General features: G+C 40.8%; 1 protein-coding gene and 2 long non-coding RNA genes across 4 annotated transcripts in view; all 3 read right to left on the bottom strand.

The window, feature by feature from the left end:
- Positions 1-64: 64 nt before the first annotated feature.
- On the bottom strand, positions 65-5,655 carry LOC136264783 (uncharacterized). Its single transcript, XM_066059552.1, has 3 exons — positions 4,399-5,655; positions 1,710-4,351; positions 65-1,523 (listed from the first exon to the last, which is right to left on the bottom strand). The coding sequence occupies exons 1-3, from the start codon at positions 5,653-5,655 to the stop codon at positions 65-67; spliced, it is 5,358 nt and encodes a 1,785-aa protein (XP_065915624.1).
- A 7,274-nt stretch (positions 5,656-12,929) lies between these two features.
- LOC136262911 (uncharacterized) lies at positions 12,930-13,229 on the bottom strand. Its single transcript, XR_010704391.1, has 3 exons — positions 13,218-13,229; positions 13,129-13,157; positions 12,930-13,078 (listed from the first exon to the last, which is right to left on the bottom strand). It is a non-coding gene; the product is annotated as an uncharacterized lncRNA (long non-coding RNA).
- Positions 13,230-13,294: 65 nt separating this feature from the next.
- The window catches only part of LOC136262909 (uncharacterized), a 100,511-nt gene continuing 95,991 nt past the window's right edge, over positions 13,295-17,814 (bottom strand). The window contains exons 3-4 of one of the 2 annotated variants that reach the window (XR_010704389.1): positions 13,523-13,627; positions 13,295-13,472 (exon numbers count right to left, since the gene is read on the bottom strand). This is a non-coding gene — a long non-coding RNA (uncharacterized lncRNA). The remainder of the gene's footprint in view (positions 13,473-13,522; positions 13,628-17,814) is intronic. The other variant, XR_010704388.1, reaches the window with a different exon arrangement.

Raw genomic sequence — 17,814 nt, 5'->3', positions numbered from 1 at the left:
GAAAATACCTATAGCCTAACCTAGTACAATAAGATAAAACATAAACCTGCTATATTAGAGTCAGTCAGTCTTCATTCTCAACATCCTCCGGGCGGCGGCGTAGCATTTCAGTCCATTCACTTAACTGCCTCCTTGCTCTTAAGGCTGCTCCCCTGGGATGTCTGTGAGAGATCTGGTTATTCTGTTGTGCTGGCAGCTCAGGTTCTTGCTCAAGTGTTTCCACGTCTGTTGGAGAATGTGTCACCTCCAAGGGATATAGACGTGCAATTGGACGATTAGTGCGTCCACTTGTCGTGCGTAATGTCACTGATCTGATAAATCCATCCTTCCCCTTCACAACTTCTTCAACCACTCCAAGTCTCCACTGGTTTCTAGGACAATCATCATGTATTTGCACCACATCGCCTGTCTTGACTGTTTGTTCTGTGGTGCCTGTTGTGCAGTGCACTTCTCGTAACGAAGTCAGATATTCCTTCTTCCATCGTGATTGAAAGTGCTGTAATAGCAGGCCTTGTCGGTCTATCTTACTTCTCAACTGGTCTGCAGAGTGGTAATCAGGGTCAGATGTCTCTTCATCTGTAACATTTGGATGTGGTAGAGAAACAATTCGGCGCCCACACAACAAATGAGAGGGTGTTAATGGCTCAAGGTCTCCAGTGGCAGATGAGAGGTGTGTTAGAGGTCGATCATTGAGCACTGCTTCGACTTCAACAATGGTGGTTTGGAGGACAGTGAGTGTGATAAAGGCATGGCCTAAGGTCTTCTTCAGAGACATCGTCACCATTCCAACCAGCCTCTCCCAAAAGCCCCCATACCAGGGAGCTCTTTTGGGAATGAATTGCCATGTTGTGCCCTTGTGCATAAGAGCAGACTTCAGTGTAGGTGACTGGAACAATTCATGTAACTCCTTTGCTGCTGATGTATAAGTTGAAGCATTGTCTGATATGATCAGACGGGGCAATGACCTGCGGGCAGCAAACCTTCGGAAAGCCTGTAGAAAGGTTTCTTCTGTAAGGTCAGTTACAACTTCAAGGTGCACAGCCCGGGTACTAGCGCAGGTGAACAAGCACACATACACCTTATACTCACCGACCATTCCTTCCCTCTTCACGTACATCGCTCCCGTAAAATCAACTCCAGTCACACTGAAGGGAGGGCCATCTTGTACTCTGGCCTGTGGCAGAGGTGGTGGATCAGGGACAGGGAATGGTTTTCCAGCAACTCTACGACAGATCACACACTTCCGAAGCAACCTCGCCACTATTCTCCATGCTGCAGGAATCCAGAAACGTTGCCTCAGAGCAGTCACTGTAGTATCTGTGCCCCCATGTAGTTGAGTGGCATGAGTAGCATACACAATCAAGGCGGTTAGTCTGTGATTGGGGGGGAGAAGATAGGGGAACTTGGTATTGTGGTCAACTGGAGCATTATGTATCCTCCCACCACAACGGAGGAAATTGTCAGAGTCTAAAAACAATCTGAGCTGTCTGACAAGTGGGAGACGTCTACTAGATGTCCATCCCCTGTGTAAAGAGTGGATTTCCTTCAGGTAAATTGAATGTTGGCAGCTTTGGATCCACACATTCTGGGAATTACTTAGTTCACTGGCAGTGATCAATCCTACAGGCTTGGATCCATGTGATTTGATACCCTCAATAAATCACAACACGTATGCAGTGATGTACAACAGTTTAGATAGAGTACCATACCTCTCTATGTCAATGACGGCTGCCACAGTAGGGTGCTGATCGCCTTTGGTTGTTTCTTCAACTGGGTCCAGTGATTGCAACTCAGCATCTGTAACAGTAAGTTGAACATTTAGTATGTCAGTAGCACTCCATGTTGGCCTTAATTCTTCATGAACAATCCACTTTGGTCCATGTGTCCACATAGTTGAGGCTTGTAAAGCTGAGAACGAAATGCCTCTAGTTAACAAGTCCGCAGGATTGTCTACAGATGGACAGTAACCCCTCCATTGGACAGGGCAAGCTTTAGTGATTGCTGACACACGATTGGAAACAAACTGCTTCAGTTTCTTATCACTGTTGAGCCAATGAAGTACGATTTGGCTGTCACACCACATATGGACTGAGTTGATCCTGTGATGAATTGACGAACTGATCCAAGTAAACATCTGAGCTGCAGTAGTGGCACCCATCAGTTCTAGTCTAGGAAGTGTGAGTTGTTTCAGGGGGGCCACTCTGGATTTCGAGATCACAAATGATGTTTCACTGCCTTGACGAAAGTATGCCACTGCTCCATAAGCCTTAGTGCTTGCGTCACAGAATACATGTAGTTCAATTGGAACATCTGTACTTAATCCATCCTTAAAGTAACACCTAGGAAAGGAGATTGCGTGTAGTTGTCGGAGATCATCTAGAAGGGTCTGCCATTGTTGTTGGCTCTCTACCGGGAGTGGACTGTCCCATGATAACTTGTTCTGCCATAGTTGTTGTTGCAGTAATTTGGCACTAATCATAACTGGGGATGCAAAACCTAATGGGTCAAAAATCATGGAGGATTGCTGCAACACTTTGCGCTTTGTGGCTGGAGAATTGTCAAGTGGTAAGGCCTTCTGAGAGAGTGACAAATTGTCATTGGCAGTGTCCCATACAAGTCCAAGTGTGTTTATCTGTTTGCCACTATCCATAACTTGATCCTTCTCTGCTGCAGTAGTCAATTGTGCACTGTTAGATGCCCAGCTTCTTAAATTAAAGTTGGCGTCAGATAGTGCCTTTCTGGCCTCAGTGTAGTACACAATGGACTCTTCTTCAGTAGAACACCCTGACAGAATATTGTCCACATACAGATTCTGAAGAAGATCCTTGGATGTTGTCGAACTACAGTGTGTGAGATGACAATGAAGGGCAGCATACAGCATAAATGGCGAGCTGGTCGATCCAAACAGGACAACTTTGAATTGGTATGTTTGAAGTGGGCTATTGGGATCATCAGGACAGCAGGGCCAGAGAAAACGAGTGTAGTAACGGTCCTTGGCGTGCAACTGAACATGTAGGAATGCCTTTTCAATGTCAGCGCTAATACCAAACTTGTGGCAACGGAATCGGATGAGGATAGCTGGTAGTTCTTGTAGAAAGGGAGGCCCAGTTTCTAGACAGTCATTGATACTTGCCAAATGCTTGGCTTCACGGCTGCTGCAGTCATACACGATCCTGAGTGGTGTTGTTGCTGAATCCTTGTGCACACCATGATGTGGTATGTAATGGCATGGCTTGGCTAATTCTGAGATTGGTACCTGCTCAATGAATCCACGTGTCAGTTGTTCCTCTATTATGCTGTGGTAAACTTTAAGCATGCCAGTAATGTTGCTTAGTTTATGAGTAAGGGACCTCACACGTCGTTCACAAGTGGACTTGTTTGTAGGTAGCACGGGTTGGCTGGATTTCCATGGAAAGCTCACAATGTATGTACCATCACTATGCCGACTTACTGAGTTGTGAAGGTACTCCTGTAGGAAGTCAGATGGTTCCTTACTCAGCCCAAAGTGTGTGCTTTCTACTGGGGTGATGCCACTTGAGTCGAACAGTGATGCTGAACTAAGATGAAATACACTGGATGCTATAGAGCTGGTGTAGTTGTATAGTGGTCCTGAAAGTAAGTACCCAATCTTAGTCTGAACAGCAGTAGGACCTGGTCCTCGAACTATGGCTTCCTGCACAATGGACCAGTAAGCATCAGCTCCTATAAGCATTGAGATATTGATTGCATCACTGTCTGAGATTGCATGATTAAGGTGTAGCCCCTTCAAATATGGCAGTTGCTTAATATAGGAAAAGGGAAGGTTACGGAGTGGCTGAGAGATTCTCGAAGTGACAAGAACATTGATAGGAATCTGAATGCCTTCTGTAGTTTCTAGGCAGATTGTGGCAACAGGAAGAGTCTGGTTGGAAACCTCTGATGCTCCAAATGCAGCAATTGCAACTGATTCTCTTCTTTGAACATTAAGGTGCAGAGAGTTGGCAAGAGTTTGTGTGATAAATGAGCGTTGTGCTCCCTCGTCTAGTAATATGTTTGCTTGTGCAGAAAAGTTGTTAGCTCTCAATGTAGCAACAGCTGTCTTCAGAAAGCATACCTTAGTTGGCTGAGGATGTGATATCGTGGAATTTATCAAATTCTGTGCAGTTTGAGTGGGGGGAGTAGATTGCTGTTCTGAAGTTGGTCTCTGTGTGTTAGGAGGATTCTGTTGGTGATGTGTCCCTCGACACAAGCTGGTATGATGTCGCTCCTTGCAGTGTTTGCAGCAGCCCTTCGACTGACATTGACCGGCTCTGTGGTGACCAAGGCAATTAAAACAAAGCTTATCACGCTCGACAATGTCCATGCGTTCAGACTGGTCTGGGATAGTGTCACACTGTGTAGCTGGGTGTGGTCCCTTACAAAATAACACTTAAGCTTCCTAGGTTCAGGTTTGCTCATGGCCCCTGTGTGAAATGAAGCTGTGGAGTGGTGTTCGTCTGACTGAGATGGAGAAAGTAGGGCACCAGCTTCAAGGACTCTTATCTCTGTGGCAATTGATTTCCTTAGCTTGTCAAGGGTCCACTCTAGGCTGCTGTGCTCTCTGGCCAGGTTTTTTCTCACATCAGCAGGAAGTCTCCTTAGTACCATAGGAACTAACAGGGCCCCATAACTCGTTGTTGATTGACCCAAGGCTGACAGACCACGAACATGATTTTCAATAGCATCATGGAAGGCCCTCAAACCAGTTATGTTGTTGCTAGCACGTGGCAAGTTCATCAGTGAATGCATATGGGCATTAATGATTCTCTGTTGATCACCAAACCTGTCCTTCAACAGATCTAAGGATTGTTGGTAATTAACACTGGTCAAGGGAAATCCAGCAATTGCCCTTGCAGCTTCACCTTCAAGGTGTGCCCTCAGATAGTTCAGTTTCTGAACATTAGTCAACACATTGTTGGAGTGCACAGCAGAATCAAAGGAGTCCCAAAATGTCTGCCACTTCAATGGGTCGCCTCCAAATGTGGGTAATGTTAGCTTGGGGAGGTGGCTGACATTCTGGGACATACCAGCAAAGGTGTTAACATACCCCTGAGCCTGAGCGAAATTTGCTCCTTCGTTGGATTCAGTTCGCTGCTGTTGTTGAGGGGTGTCAGTCACAGATGCACCTTCATTTGATGGTTGAACAATGGCTGAACGACTTACTGATTGATCACTAACTGTATGGCTTGATGGCTGATCACTAACAGTGTGATTGGATGGTCGGTCACTAACCGAATGACTTGACAATTGATCACTGATTAAGTTACTGGATGGTGGGATCATGACACTCTGCGGTTGAAAGGGTAGAGCTTGAATATTGAGTGGCTTTGGTCTGGCCAACACTGCTTTGACTAATGTAATTTTCTCAGCCACATTGAACATTATTTCCTCGGAGTCCAAAATTTCTGATTCAAGTGTGTCTGGATCCTCAATTGTAGCAACAATTTTTGTGTCAAGTTCCGCAATGGTACATTTCTTGGCTTCGATTTGCTCTAACGATGTTTGAAGGGTGGCAGTGTTTCTCTCATCAGGAGCATCGTTGCTCTCCAGAATGGCGTCAATCTTCCCAAAAACTCGAGTGAGGTGAGCGCGATGATCCCTTCGTGACGCTCGGAGATGTGAAACTTCCATCGTCATAATTTGCTTTCGGTAACTGAAATAAAACCAACAAGAACAGAATCAAGATAATGAGTCCTTGTCTTACTGGGTACCGTTCTCCTTTGCCACGGTACCACGACTTTTAAGCGGCGAGTTAGAAAGTGTAAGGCTAACGACTCGCGACTGCGTCACAGCACTAATGAGACGGATGCGGGAGTGTCTCCAAATACCGGTCGTCTCAGCTACCAGGTTCTCTTGCTGGAATGTTCGACGAAAGCCACTTGACCTCTATCACCATGCACCACGAGGCGGGAAAGATTCCATATAACGCACACACACACACACACAGCTCACGTGTACAACTGCAATTGAAAATACCTATAGCCTAACCTAGTACAATAAGATAAAACATAAACCTGCTATATTAGAGTCAGTCAGTCTTCATTCTCAACAGTTGTAGAAGGAGGTAAATAATAGTAAACATGGGTAAACAAGAGTAAGCATGGGTAAACATGAGTAAACAAGGGTAAACGTGAGTCAACAAGGGTAAATGACAGTAAACACAGGTAAACATGGGTCATTGTTTAAGTGTAGGTTGAATGCAGAGAGTACTCTTATTAAAATTAACATCATTGCAGCAATTTGGCTGCCATCTTTGATTTCACAACTTTTTCACCCAGGCTTTTTAAGACCGCTATTATTGTGCAGATTTTATTTTACTAGTCATTGAATATCAACACTACAATGGTAGTGTATAGCAGTGGCGGATTTAGGGGGTTTTCAAGGTTTCCACAGAAACCCACTTTGAAAAATGATTGCATAACAATTAAATGTGTTAATGATTGTGGCGTGCACCTCTACCGAGATAATAGAGCAGTCACAGTAGCTACTAAAGCAGTTGTAGCAAGTTATTTAAGGTATTTTATGTACTATCAATATGCTGACCTTTTTTTGGTCCCACTTACCAAACCAGACAATGTAGTTCATGTCAGTGTATATCTCCACCTTCTAAACTCGAGGGGTTCGCAACAAGCTAGAAATCTCGTAGGTCCACAATTGAAATCTTTACTAAAAATTCCCAGAATCCTGAAATCTTATAACTTCAAAGTTCCCGGAAATTTTCGGACATGTCCGGATGTTATACGTGTATAAAAGCATGTTTCCCATTACGAACTGAGTTGGTTTACATTAGTCGACCGGATTCCGCTCCTCGATAAGTAATAGCCGGCATGTAGCTACATGTAGTAGCTACATGTAGTAGCTACGATTTGCTCTACTATATTAGTGTCCATAGTGTTACCCAATTGGTGCTCGAACTCGCGTTCGACTTGGCGTTTAATTATTATTATTATTATTACTATTGATTAGCAAAACCAATTGGGTAAATCGCTAATGTACAAAAACAAAATTTTAGTGTCTATGCATTTTACAAACGGTTGAAAGTAAGTAAGTCTATATTGTCAAGATCTTCCATATCTAACTTGTTCCAGTCTGGTATTGATCTTAATACCAAAGCTAACTGAGCTCGAGTTGAGTGGCTGCAGCTGGAGAAGCAGCTGACTAGGACATGAACTAGGACAAGCAGCTGGCTGGGACACGCAGCTATAGCAACTCTACTGGATATTCTTGGCTGAGCTAATTGGGATTCTCCGAGGGATTCTTTATCAGCCTGAACATAGGCGGCGGAAAGGGGGGCTAGGGGCTTAGCCCCCCTCAGAATGATATCACACCGAAATTATCCTTGGAGTGGGGCTGAAAATCGTGATAAAGATCGAGATACTCTAATAGAGCAGTCGCTCTAATAAAGCAATGAGTATGTAGCGCGAGCTATGTAAGGATTTTAATGTAGTTTATCAGCTGGTGAGGTGGAAAGCTATTGTGAGTTGGTTATGACCTTTTTTTTTGGTCTCACCTTACCAAACCAGAGATAAGTCTGGGTCAGCCCAGTCCCCTCATATTAACTACTTCCTCCGCCCCTGTGCCTAAATATAGAATTATGTTTATACTTAGCATAATTATACTTGCACACATTTAGCTCAAAATTTGAAACTGGCTGCATGCTCTACTGAAGCTGGCTGGAGAAATGGCTGATCGTGATTGTGTGTTTGCCGATCCTGGATCATTTGTATACAATCAACTGAAGTATTATGAGAAAACATTTAGAGCAGTGTTTGTCCAATACGAAGATGACTCCCTTTCCAGTGATTTCCAGTGATCAAGGCAAGAAGAGGAGGAAATCCAAGGTATGATGAAGTTGATGTCTATTTTCTATGCAGATCAATAGATGATGGAAGCCCAATGGTGTGTTGCGACAAATGCAATGAATGGTTTCACCTAAGTTATGCAAAAGCTAAGGTGAATGCAGAAGACAGGTGGTACCGCCAGACTTGCTCTCTAGCCAATTTAATAATTGCTTTTTAATACTTACATTTAGCCAATGACTAACACAATAATCATCAAGCATATAACTAATTGAAATTTTTATTTTTATACTGTAAGTATACAGAAATCAATTTAAAATCTATGCCTATTTCACAAGTAATCTTGAAATTTTTACTGCAATATTAAGATCTTTAGAAATCTTCACAACAATCTTGAAATCATTAGAAATCTTCCCTGGAATCTTGAAATCTTTGGTAAAATCTAAAGATTTCGAAATCCCGGAGGCGATTTAGCTTGGTTTCGGACCCCAAGTCTAAACTGGAAACCCCTTTATAAATTCCTAGATCCGCCACTGTATAGTAGGGACCAGAAAGGAGTAGGCATGGCCACAAAATAAAATCACCCAAAAACAGCTTCAATGTTCCCTGATGACGATGAGGCAGTATTGGTTAGGTACTGAAAACTAAGCCCAAAAAAGCTTTCAGATTGACCTGAAACGCTTTCAACAAGTTGCTATAGAATTTTGTAAATTATTTATTTAACGGAATTTTCTACTGACTGAGTAACTGACTGACTGATGCCTTCAGACTAGCTTAGCTCGATAACGGCTATGGCTACGGGCTTGATTTTTCTGTTCGATGCCACTTCGGCCCGACAGTTGCCTTTTGGCATACCGCAGTATGCATAATGCATTTTTCATGGACTTACCAGTGTCCTCCTTTGTGTCCCATTCATCTTTGCTGGCAGCGAAGAGTGTCGATTTGGTGGTAGCACGTGATGGATTCCCTTCTTAATGGAAATCGTCTGTATTTTCATAGTGGCTACTTTGATTGCTGAGGTGCTTTTCAAATAGTTTTTGATTCATACTGCTGTGTAACGGGTTGAACATAGCCAACAACGAAGCGTAATGGATACTTCCCTTTCAGACGATAATTTATATAACGAAGTGTATATTTAGCCGGTACAGGTTTGCAAACACTAACGGCTATTGTGCCGGCACTAGTAGGTTGCCCCGATCATTCAACTTTAGGGCACGCGTCTAGTAGGTTGCCCCGAGCATTCAACTTTAGGGGATGCGAAAAGTAGTTCCTTAGCGTTAGGGGTACGCTAGGGTTCAGCTTTGGTTTCTTCTTCACTCTTGTTATATATAGAAGTCACTTCAGTCGGATGTTTATAACGTAGAAACTAAATAATATGACTAGCTGCAGCACCGGTGGTATAATCGTTACAAACATTGCTTATGAGTACGGATGCCCGGGTTCGAACCCTCGCTTAGACAACTTTTTTTTCGCTTTCTTAGGTTTTTTGTATAAGTTTTTTTAATGCGCGTAACATTCTAAGTATTATACCCTCCACTGCCGGCAAAATAGCCGGCAAAACAGTGTATCCGGCACCGGCTCTATATAACCTGCCTTTATATAACTGGGGCACGATCGGGGGCACGCGGCACCAATGCAACCTTTTCTTCTTTTTCCAACCCTTTCTTTTGGTTTGCAGAAGTGCTTTTCGAACAGTTCTTGATTCGTACTGCTGTGTAATGGGTTGAACATAGCTGATAACGAAGCATAATGGAAACTTCACTTTTCAGACGATATAGCTGGGGCGCGTAGCGCCATTTCAACTGCTGTATGCGTGGGTTCACTAATCATAATAATATTACCATATTTCCTCAAATTATGGCCGGCCTTGTATAAGCACCTGGTCCTGTTTAGTCGCCAGGGGTACACAGCATCATAACAAAAATAAATTCCGGGTCTTAAATAAACGCCGGGTCTTAAATAAATGTCTAGTGTAGTCATTATTTTTAGCAATTCCGGGCGGTGTTACAAACTATGAAGCGAAGAACGTTTTGTAGAGTTCATTTTAAGCTTGAATCTGTGAAATATGCTGAGGGAAACATCTAGGGAAGCACCCTTGTACAGGCTATGCCTTTTGGTGCCACCCTGTAATTTTGACAAATTAGATAAATAATAATAATAATAATAAGGAGAGTCCAGGAGAGTACAACACCAAGGTATGAAGTTGACTCGTGAATGCTGATCAGGTATATAAACGTCGGTCTTGTATAGTCGCCAGTCTTGTTTAGTAGCCGGGGTAAAAAGTTGCTTGAAAGAAATGAACACCCATGCTGTAATTTGAGACAATACGGTATTTACAGAAGTTAACAAACAAAAAATTAGGAATTTTAAACTAAACCATAGCTAGCCAATTAATAAAAAGTACTGAAACAAGCTTGAGCAGTGCACGATATTAAATCATAGTAAAACAATAAGAAGTGTTATATCCCTACTGTGCATTTCCATTATGGTATCTTGGAGCACAGTAGGGATATAACACTTCTTATTGTTTTACTGTGATTTAATATCGTGCACTACTCCAGCTTGTTTCAGTACTTTTATCAATGTGCTATGGTTCCTACTCTAGTTGAAAATTCCAAATATTTTTTAAATACTTAATTAGTATACTGTTGTACATTTTGTCATTTATAGTCTCTGATATCTAATTTCATTCTTTCCTTTAATGTGGTGTTATATAAATTCACTAATGAAGATTTTTTATTACGAAAATAATAGCAAAAAATATAAGGCTAATTGTACAAGCTACGTAGTAGGAATCGTTTCATTAAACCAGGGAGATCATGTGAAGTGCTAATTTAACTTATTGCTGTTATCACCATGGCTATAATAGGAAGTGAATTTGCCCTTGTTTATGCACCTTTATTGTGATGTTCCCTACTAACTTGCAATGTTTCAAAGTTTTTCATACAGTGGTAATAAAATAACATTCGAACGTATGGAACGCCGTTTGTAACAAAAATATACCTGACTCCAGCTACCTTATTATCGCCGATAATAAAACACCATCCTTATTATCGCCGATAATAAGACCTCGCCTAATTATCGCCGATGATAAGATTACAGCTTATTGTCGCCGATGATAAGGACTCTAACTTATTATCGCCGATAATACGACAGCGCATATTTTCCTAGGATGTAATTAAGACAGCGCTTACTTTGTTACCATTAAATTTCGACTAACTAAAATCCTATGGCAGCATTTTATAAGAAACTTCGATCCAGATAACCAGCATAGTTTCCATTTTACATGTCCTTGTAGCATCTGCTCCAAACATCCCAAGCCACCTAACTTTGATACAATTAGCAGCTAATTGTAATTATATAAGTAATGATAAGTACTTAATTTAAGTTATGGGATCTGGTACTTACCAGATTACCTTTAGTGCAATTGTATACAAACTCACTTTTATTGTTGTACAACCATGTACACCTGTAACATTGCACTATAAAGCTAATAATTGAATTAAATTAAAATTAAATTATGTCCTCGGGCGCATATATAGATATATTCGCTTTTATCATTAATCGCGGCCAAGAAACTGCAAAGCGCACGCCCAATTAAAAGACGCGCGGCCACTACTGTGAGTTATTTACGTGTAGGGCCGGTTTCGCAATATTAGTCCTAGATTACGCAACATCTCTCAATAGATTTGTATTGCGTTACGTGATAAAAAAATCTTTAGGAGTCGTCATCATCATAGTTTTCTTGCGACCTCGCTAAAATAAAAAAGTAACCATCGCAAAATAAAAATAAGCGTATTTCACTTTATTTCTCTACCTTATGTTACAACTACTGTCACGTTATACCAGTCAACATAGCCGTGTTTGTATAGTCCATCTAGCACTGACATTATCCAATCCTGGTTTGCCTATACGCGTATTTTCTTCAATCAAACCTCTATTCCCTACAATAACTTTTAAAGACACGACGTGGACACAATCTCTAATGCCTGATAAACAAGTTGTGACAGCGTGCTGAACCGTAAGTTCCCTAGGGATGGTGTTTTAAGCAGAAATCTTTTAAATTCGATTTAGTGCCACACCCCATGCGAGCGTTTATAAATCGCCAGTTGTCTTATGGTGTGAAGAACAAAATCACTAGTGAAGGTGCTTTAAACATACTCTTCAATTTTCTATTTACATGTAATTTTTAACAGATTAACCACAAAGGCCGGTAAGGTGAATACAAAAGGTAACAAGGCTTTAGGGGTTACCACCTCTATGTAGTGTGTACCATGTAGCTTGTGTTGTGGCTTTCATTAAGTATTATGCACACACAAATGGTGCAACAAATTTTGTAATGGATTGCTCGGATGTGGTTCGTGGTGTTGTGGCTTGAATGTGGTTCGTGGTTTGCCAGTGACCATGTATGAGTTGGGGTTGTTCCACACAACTTACACAATATTCAAATTTCATGATAGCCATGAAAATTTCTTGCCATATGGTAAACATACAACAATGTGTAACAACGTTAATCAACATCACATCAAGACTTGACTAAAAATAGTTCCAACAATAGTGATGATTTCTTGTAAGTCAGCATGACAATACTGAGACCTGTAAAAGAATAAGCAGGTACTGAAGTTAACCTTAAATTAAACACTCATGCAACTGACCTGGAACATCGGTCGCAACACCAAAAACACTTGTTTCGATATCTGATGACACAATCCAGCAGGCAATGAATTAAAAGAGAATGCACAAAAAATCAATATGCCGGGCTGTATCAATAATAGCATGGATAATCAAAATGAACAAAAATTATATCCCAGGCTAAGTGAATGAATAACATAACTGTTGGGTAAGCATGTCAAACCTGAACATTAGGACATTAGTCAAACAAAAGTATGCTATCAACTTGGTCATAATACAATGTTTGTACCACTGGACTTCACACTGGTTGCCCAAAAATTGTGCCATTCCGGGACAACAGCATAATTATGAAACAAATAGTTACTACAACACTGAAGGCTTACTGTCTACACTGATATACCATAATTTAAAAACATAACAGGTGGGAATTAAATACAATACACTTAACATCTGGGTACTAGGAAAAATCACTAACATCACAACATGTAAACTGACCTGGAAATTAACACCCTTGATGCCACTACAGTCTACACTGGATATTTGTTTGAACCAATCAACACTATGCCCGATACATCTGAGTAGACTGACCCTGCAAATTCACATCACTAGTATACAGTGATAATTGATAACTACAAAAACAACAATTGCAATAATACAATTCTTCTGTACGTCAACTGACCTGAAATTCATGACACTCGATACCGAGACCTGTAAAAGAATAAGCACGCACTGAAATCAACCTTAAATTAAACACACATGCAAACTGACCTGGAACATTGGTTGCAACGTCAAAGACACCTGACGAAACAATCCAGCAGGCACTGAATTAAAAAGAGAATGTGCAAAAAATCAATATGCCAGGCTGTACCAATAAAGGATGGATAATCAAAATGAACTAAAATATATATCCCATATGTAGGTTAAGTGAGTAACATAACTGTTGGGTAAGCATGTAAACCAGAACATTAGGTCATTAGTCAAACAAAAGTACGCTATCACAAACTGGTCAGTGATAATTGATAACTACAAAAAGAACAATTGTAATAATACAATTCCTCTGAACAGTAACTGACCTGAAATTCATGACACCTGTATCTTTGTTCTTGCGTGGTCTCAACTTACATATGTACCATGATCACATTCAACTGCTAGTGGATAAACCAGTATGACCAGATGGCCTGCAAAAACCAACAAGCAGGTGTTAAATACAATACACCTAAAGCCTGGAATATAAAAAATATTATATAAGCATTATTCCACACTGATATAGTAATGGATTATAGGATGTTGTGGAACTTGCCTAAACGTGTAAACTTGAACATGAGGACAACTGCATATTCTGGACACTTGGAATTGTCCAATACCTGATGAACAAGTTGGTACTAATGACATTCACTTCAACATTTTATCCCAGCTGGGTGAATCTCTTGTAACTGAGTAAAAAGGTGTTTATTTTCCACCTGCAACCAAAGTTCTACATTTCTGTGGTTGAGTGTACATAAACTGACCTGGAAAATCAGTATGCAATAGGGGTATGGAAATGGTTCCTTTCCTCCTGTTGTGACATTACTTACAGCTGACTGGTAAATGATCATCGATGTCCCCGTGGACCCCAACAATGAGTATATCTGTTAGGCGCAATCTGTGAATTTGCGCAGTTTATAAATTGCGTTGCGCATTTTGTGAATTCATAAAACGCGCAACAATTTATAAATTGCGCAGGTGTCGTACTTTCCGTATTGAACTATGGCAAGGGGCAACGCGAGATGCGACACATTACAGTTGTATCGGTTGCCGACCTACTGTCGTTCCAAGCGTTGGATCACGAGATTTCCTCGTGGCAGTGTATGCGAGGTGAGAGTTTCGAATCACTATGAGTCTTGCTATGAGTTTAGCCTCGGAGATACGTCGGAAAGGCCAAGGGTCACGCACAGAGAGCTTCTGTGGAGGGAAATATCTTGATCCCAATCACACCTCCAAAAGCAAAACAGTAACTTAACGGAGGAGAAGGTGCAGAAGATAACAGACATTTTGAATGGAGTGGAAAGAAGTGATATTCATTGCTGAAACAAACTGGAAGCCGGTTTGTTTTGTTAACCCAGAGCTCATGCAGTGAAGTTCAGGAAGATGTTCTATATTTGCTTTGCCAAGCAAAGGGTAAGAAACTAAACCTGTTTTGTTTGTGCCTGCCCTTCACAAAATGAGAATGACAAAACTGTCTTATATCGTTTAGTTGCAACAGTTGAGAATTTTTATGACGTAATAGAGCATGTGCATTCAACTGAAAATGGACATATAGACTACAAGAAAATACTTGCAGAGGTGTGGAAGTATAGTGAATTACGTATGCTATCATATTCTCAAGCATCACAAAAATTTATAGCCACTAGTCATAAGACCTGGACATTGTGGAGATGGGTGGTTAATTATATAGCAATAATGCCAAGCTGTAGTGAAGGACAAGTCAGGCTGGATTTTAGCTGATGTTTTTGCAAGAGACCAAACCTTTGTGATCCCCATAGACATAGCAACCAGCTATCAATTTATGGAGCCCGCCTATCAATTTTCTGATATATTAGCTTGGAAAAAGATTTATAGAACAGTCATTTGTTCTAATAGAGCAGTCAGTAAGTGATCTTAGAAGAAATCTGTAGGGGCATGCCTCCAGACTCCCTAGCTATGTGTGTTTTTTCACACGGTACTTCGCTTTACAACTACCTGGAACAGACCCCTGATTTCTTCACTGTTCAACGTCGCTTGGTATCTTAATTTGGCATACCACAGTACTTATAATGCAAACATCATGGACCTACTTGAGTCTTCTTTATGTATCTTTGCTGACAGTGGAAGATGTTGATTTGTGGTAGCTATAGCTTCACGTAATGGCTTCCCTACACATTTAACAGAAGTTATCTGTATTTTCTGTTACTGTAGTGACTGGAATGGTTCCAGAGGAGCTTAATTCCCATGCAATGCTGTGTAACTGGCTGAAAACAAAGTGTAGTGGCCAAATTATTGTTGGGGGTATGTTCAGATGAATACATGAAGTCTGGCACCTGTTTTCAGTTAACTGTGACTATTTGACTTACTCTGTTTGTGCAGACTACCCACAAAATGAAATGCATTGAAATAAGTTAGACTATGCCACAAAATTATTATAATTATACACCTATTAAATTGCTTTAGCAAACAGTTCAATATACATCATCACATTCTGTGTACTCAATTGTACCATTAAGTAAACATATACACGTTTGTAATTGTTCTAACCTTCTTGGTGAATAGTTGGATTTCTTGGTGAATCAGTGAATTTTTTCATAGTCTGTTGTATATTCTGATGAGTTAAGATGTGTCATGCACATGCATTATTAACAGATAACGTTTGTTTATTTAGAATCACTTGATTACTATTGTCATTCTTGTGGAATGATTAGTTTGGATGATGATATAAATGACACGGTGAGGTCTAGTTTTGCAAACAAATTTTGTGTTTGTGTGTGGATTCCATAGGTCAGGTGCAATAGTTGCTCATCAGGAGTATGGTACCATGAATGGTGTCTACAAAGACATGTGGTTACACCAGGCAAGATGAAAGTGGATATAACTTTTCTAGGTCTTGCTGTTCATCAAAATTGATCAAATAGGGCTGTGCCTGTGTAACTTATGTATTGAAGTATACTTAGCTACATGTGTAACACAGCATACCTGATTCCAAACACTATATGTTTGCACTAATAGCTGTATGAGGTGACATTATGTAACTGCATGTGTGTTGTGTTACATCTACATGCATGGGATAATGTGAGAGTGAAACTATAAGTATGTGTACCGTGTAAACTGGGCATTAAAGATATGATGTTGGGACACGAGTTACAATGCACCAAACCTTATGTGCTGATATACATTTCATTGCTGGTGGAACATGCATGTACAGTGTTTGTGCTGGCCGGACAAATGCTATAATAGAAAAACATACATGCAGGCTGGACTGTACATGTGCCCATCAATATCAGCTGAACGAAACGAGATGAACCTGCTAGGCATAGGCGGATCTGAGGGGGGGCCAAGGGGTGCTGCACCCCCCCTGGCCCTTCTCTTGCCCCCCTTGGGCTCACACTACTATACTGATACCAGAAACTGGAATCATGCATTCACACTGTATTCAGAAGTATAGAAAGCCAATGTGCAAATAGAAGACAACAGTTATAAATGTACTTTACAGTTATACTGTACATTGTAAAGAAAGTGAGGCAAATAAGTTTGAGTTTTTGTGTCGAGATCGAGATACTCTAATAGAGCAGTCACTACTCTAATAGAACAGTCACAATTTAATGTCATTATAACAATACTACTTATTTTTGATTTAGTACACTTTACCATCAAACAGGTTTTATCTCAGGATAGGCTAACTAATCTTTATATGCATTGCAAGCATGCACTTCGTTCACTATATGTTATCAAAAATGCTCTCAAATTCAAACCTAGGAAGTCTAATGGTTAAATTTTTTTCTCTAGCTACAGTCTTACAACTATATGTCTATCATTCATCCAGCTATACTGAATAAAGTTATGCAACTGAACATAACTTGTGTACTAGAATTCCTCTTAGTGGAACAAACACTGTTGTACACTAAATTTTCTTGCCCCCCCTTGGCCCCCCCTGACAATACCTTCTAGATCCGCCTATGCTGCTAGGTACAACAATTGCTGAAGTAATCAGAGGGCAAAACTGAGAAAGACAGTGTGCACCTTATCCAGGCCAGCTGCAACTTGAGCACGCAAAGGAACCTTAAGGGAGAGATCTGCAATGTAGCTAGAATGCGTCTTTATCCAAGTCCCTTCAGCTAGTAAATATATTATTATTATGATGATTAAAGTACTTGGTAAAGACAAAGCCTATATACCAGAAGGCCTTATAAAATTTATACAATAACATCACATAGCAAGGGGGTAAAAGAAGCCTGTTATTCCTCCCTGAAAGCAGCTATGATATGCACTTGAATCATAACGGCGGTACGCTGAATGGACCAGAATCCAGTTGATGTTCATAAAATGCGCAGTTCTTACGGTAGTTCACAAACTGCGCAACAATTTATAAATTGTTGCGCATTTTATGAATTCACAAAATGCGCAGCGCAATTTATAAACTGCGCAAATTCACAGATTGCGCCTAACATATCAATAACTTCACAAGTTGGAATGAATTTCCTTTCAACATTCTATCGTCGTCTGGCCGACATGCTTTCTCGCCACAGCTCAACATCTTATAGTGGTACTCTGGCGTGGATTCGCTGCACACTGTCATTTTCATTGCTTCGTTCTGCTACAATGTGCATCCGGGGAACACGATCCATCCTTCATCGTT

The sequence above is a fragment of the Dysidea avara genome, chromosome 8, assembly GCF_963678975.1.
Source record: "Dysidea avara chromosome 8, odDysAvar1.4, whole genome shotgun sequence".
NCBI classification, from domain to species: domain Eukaryota; kingdom Metazoa; phylum Porifera; class Demospongiae; order Dictyoceratida; family Dysideidae; genus Dysidea; species Dysidea avara.
The sequence above is the reverse complement of the archived record's forward strand: the minus strand, read 5'-3'. Positions and strand labels throughout refer to the sequence as shown.

What these genes read in the sequence shown, in the direction of transcription:
- LOC136264783 (XM_066059552.1), bottom strand. Translation starts at nt 5,655, where the DNA reads ATGACGATGGAAGTTTCACATCTCCGAGCGTCACGAAGGGATCATCGC. An exon ending in GGAAGCTTAAGTGTTATTTT is followed by an intron (nt 4,352 to 4,398) that starts GTAAGGGACCAC and finishes ATCCCAGACCAG; the next exon opens with TCTGAACGCATGGACATTGT. An exon ending in GCCGTCATTGACATAGAGAG is followed by an intron (nt 1,524 to 1,709) that starts GTATGGTACTCT and finishes CTCTTTACACAG; the next exon opens with GGGATGGACATCTAGTAGAC.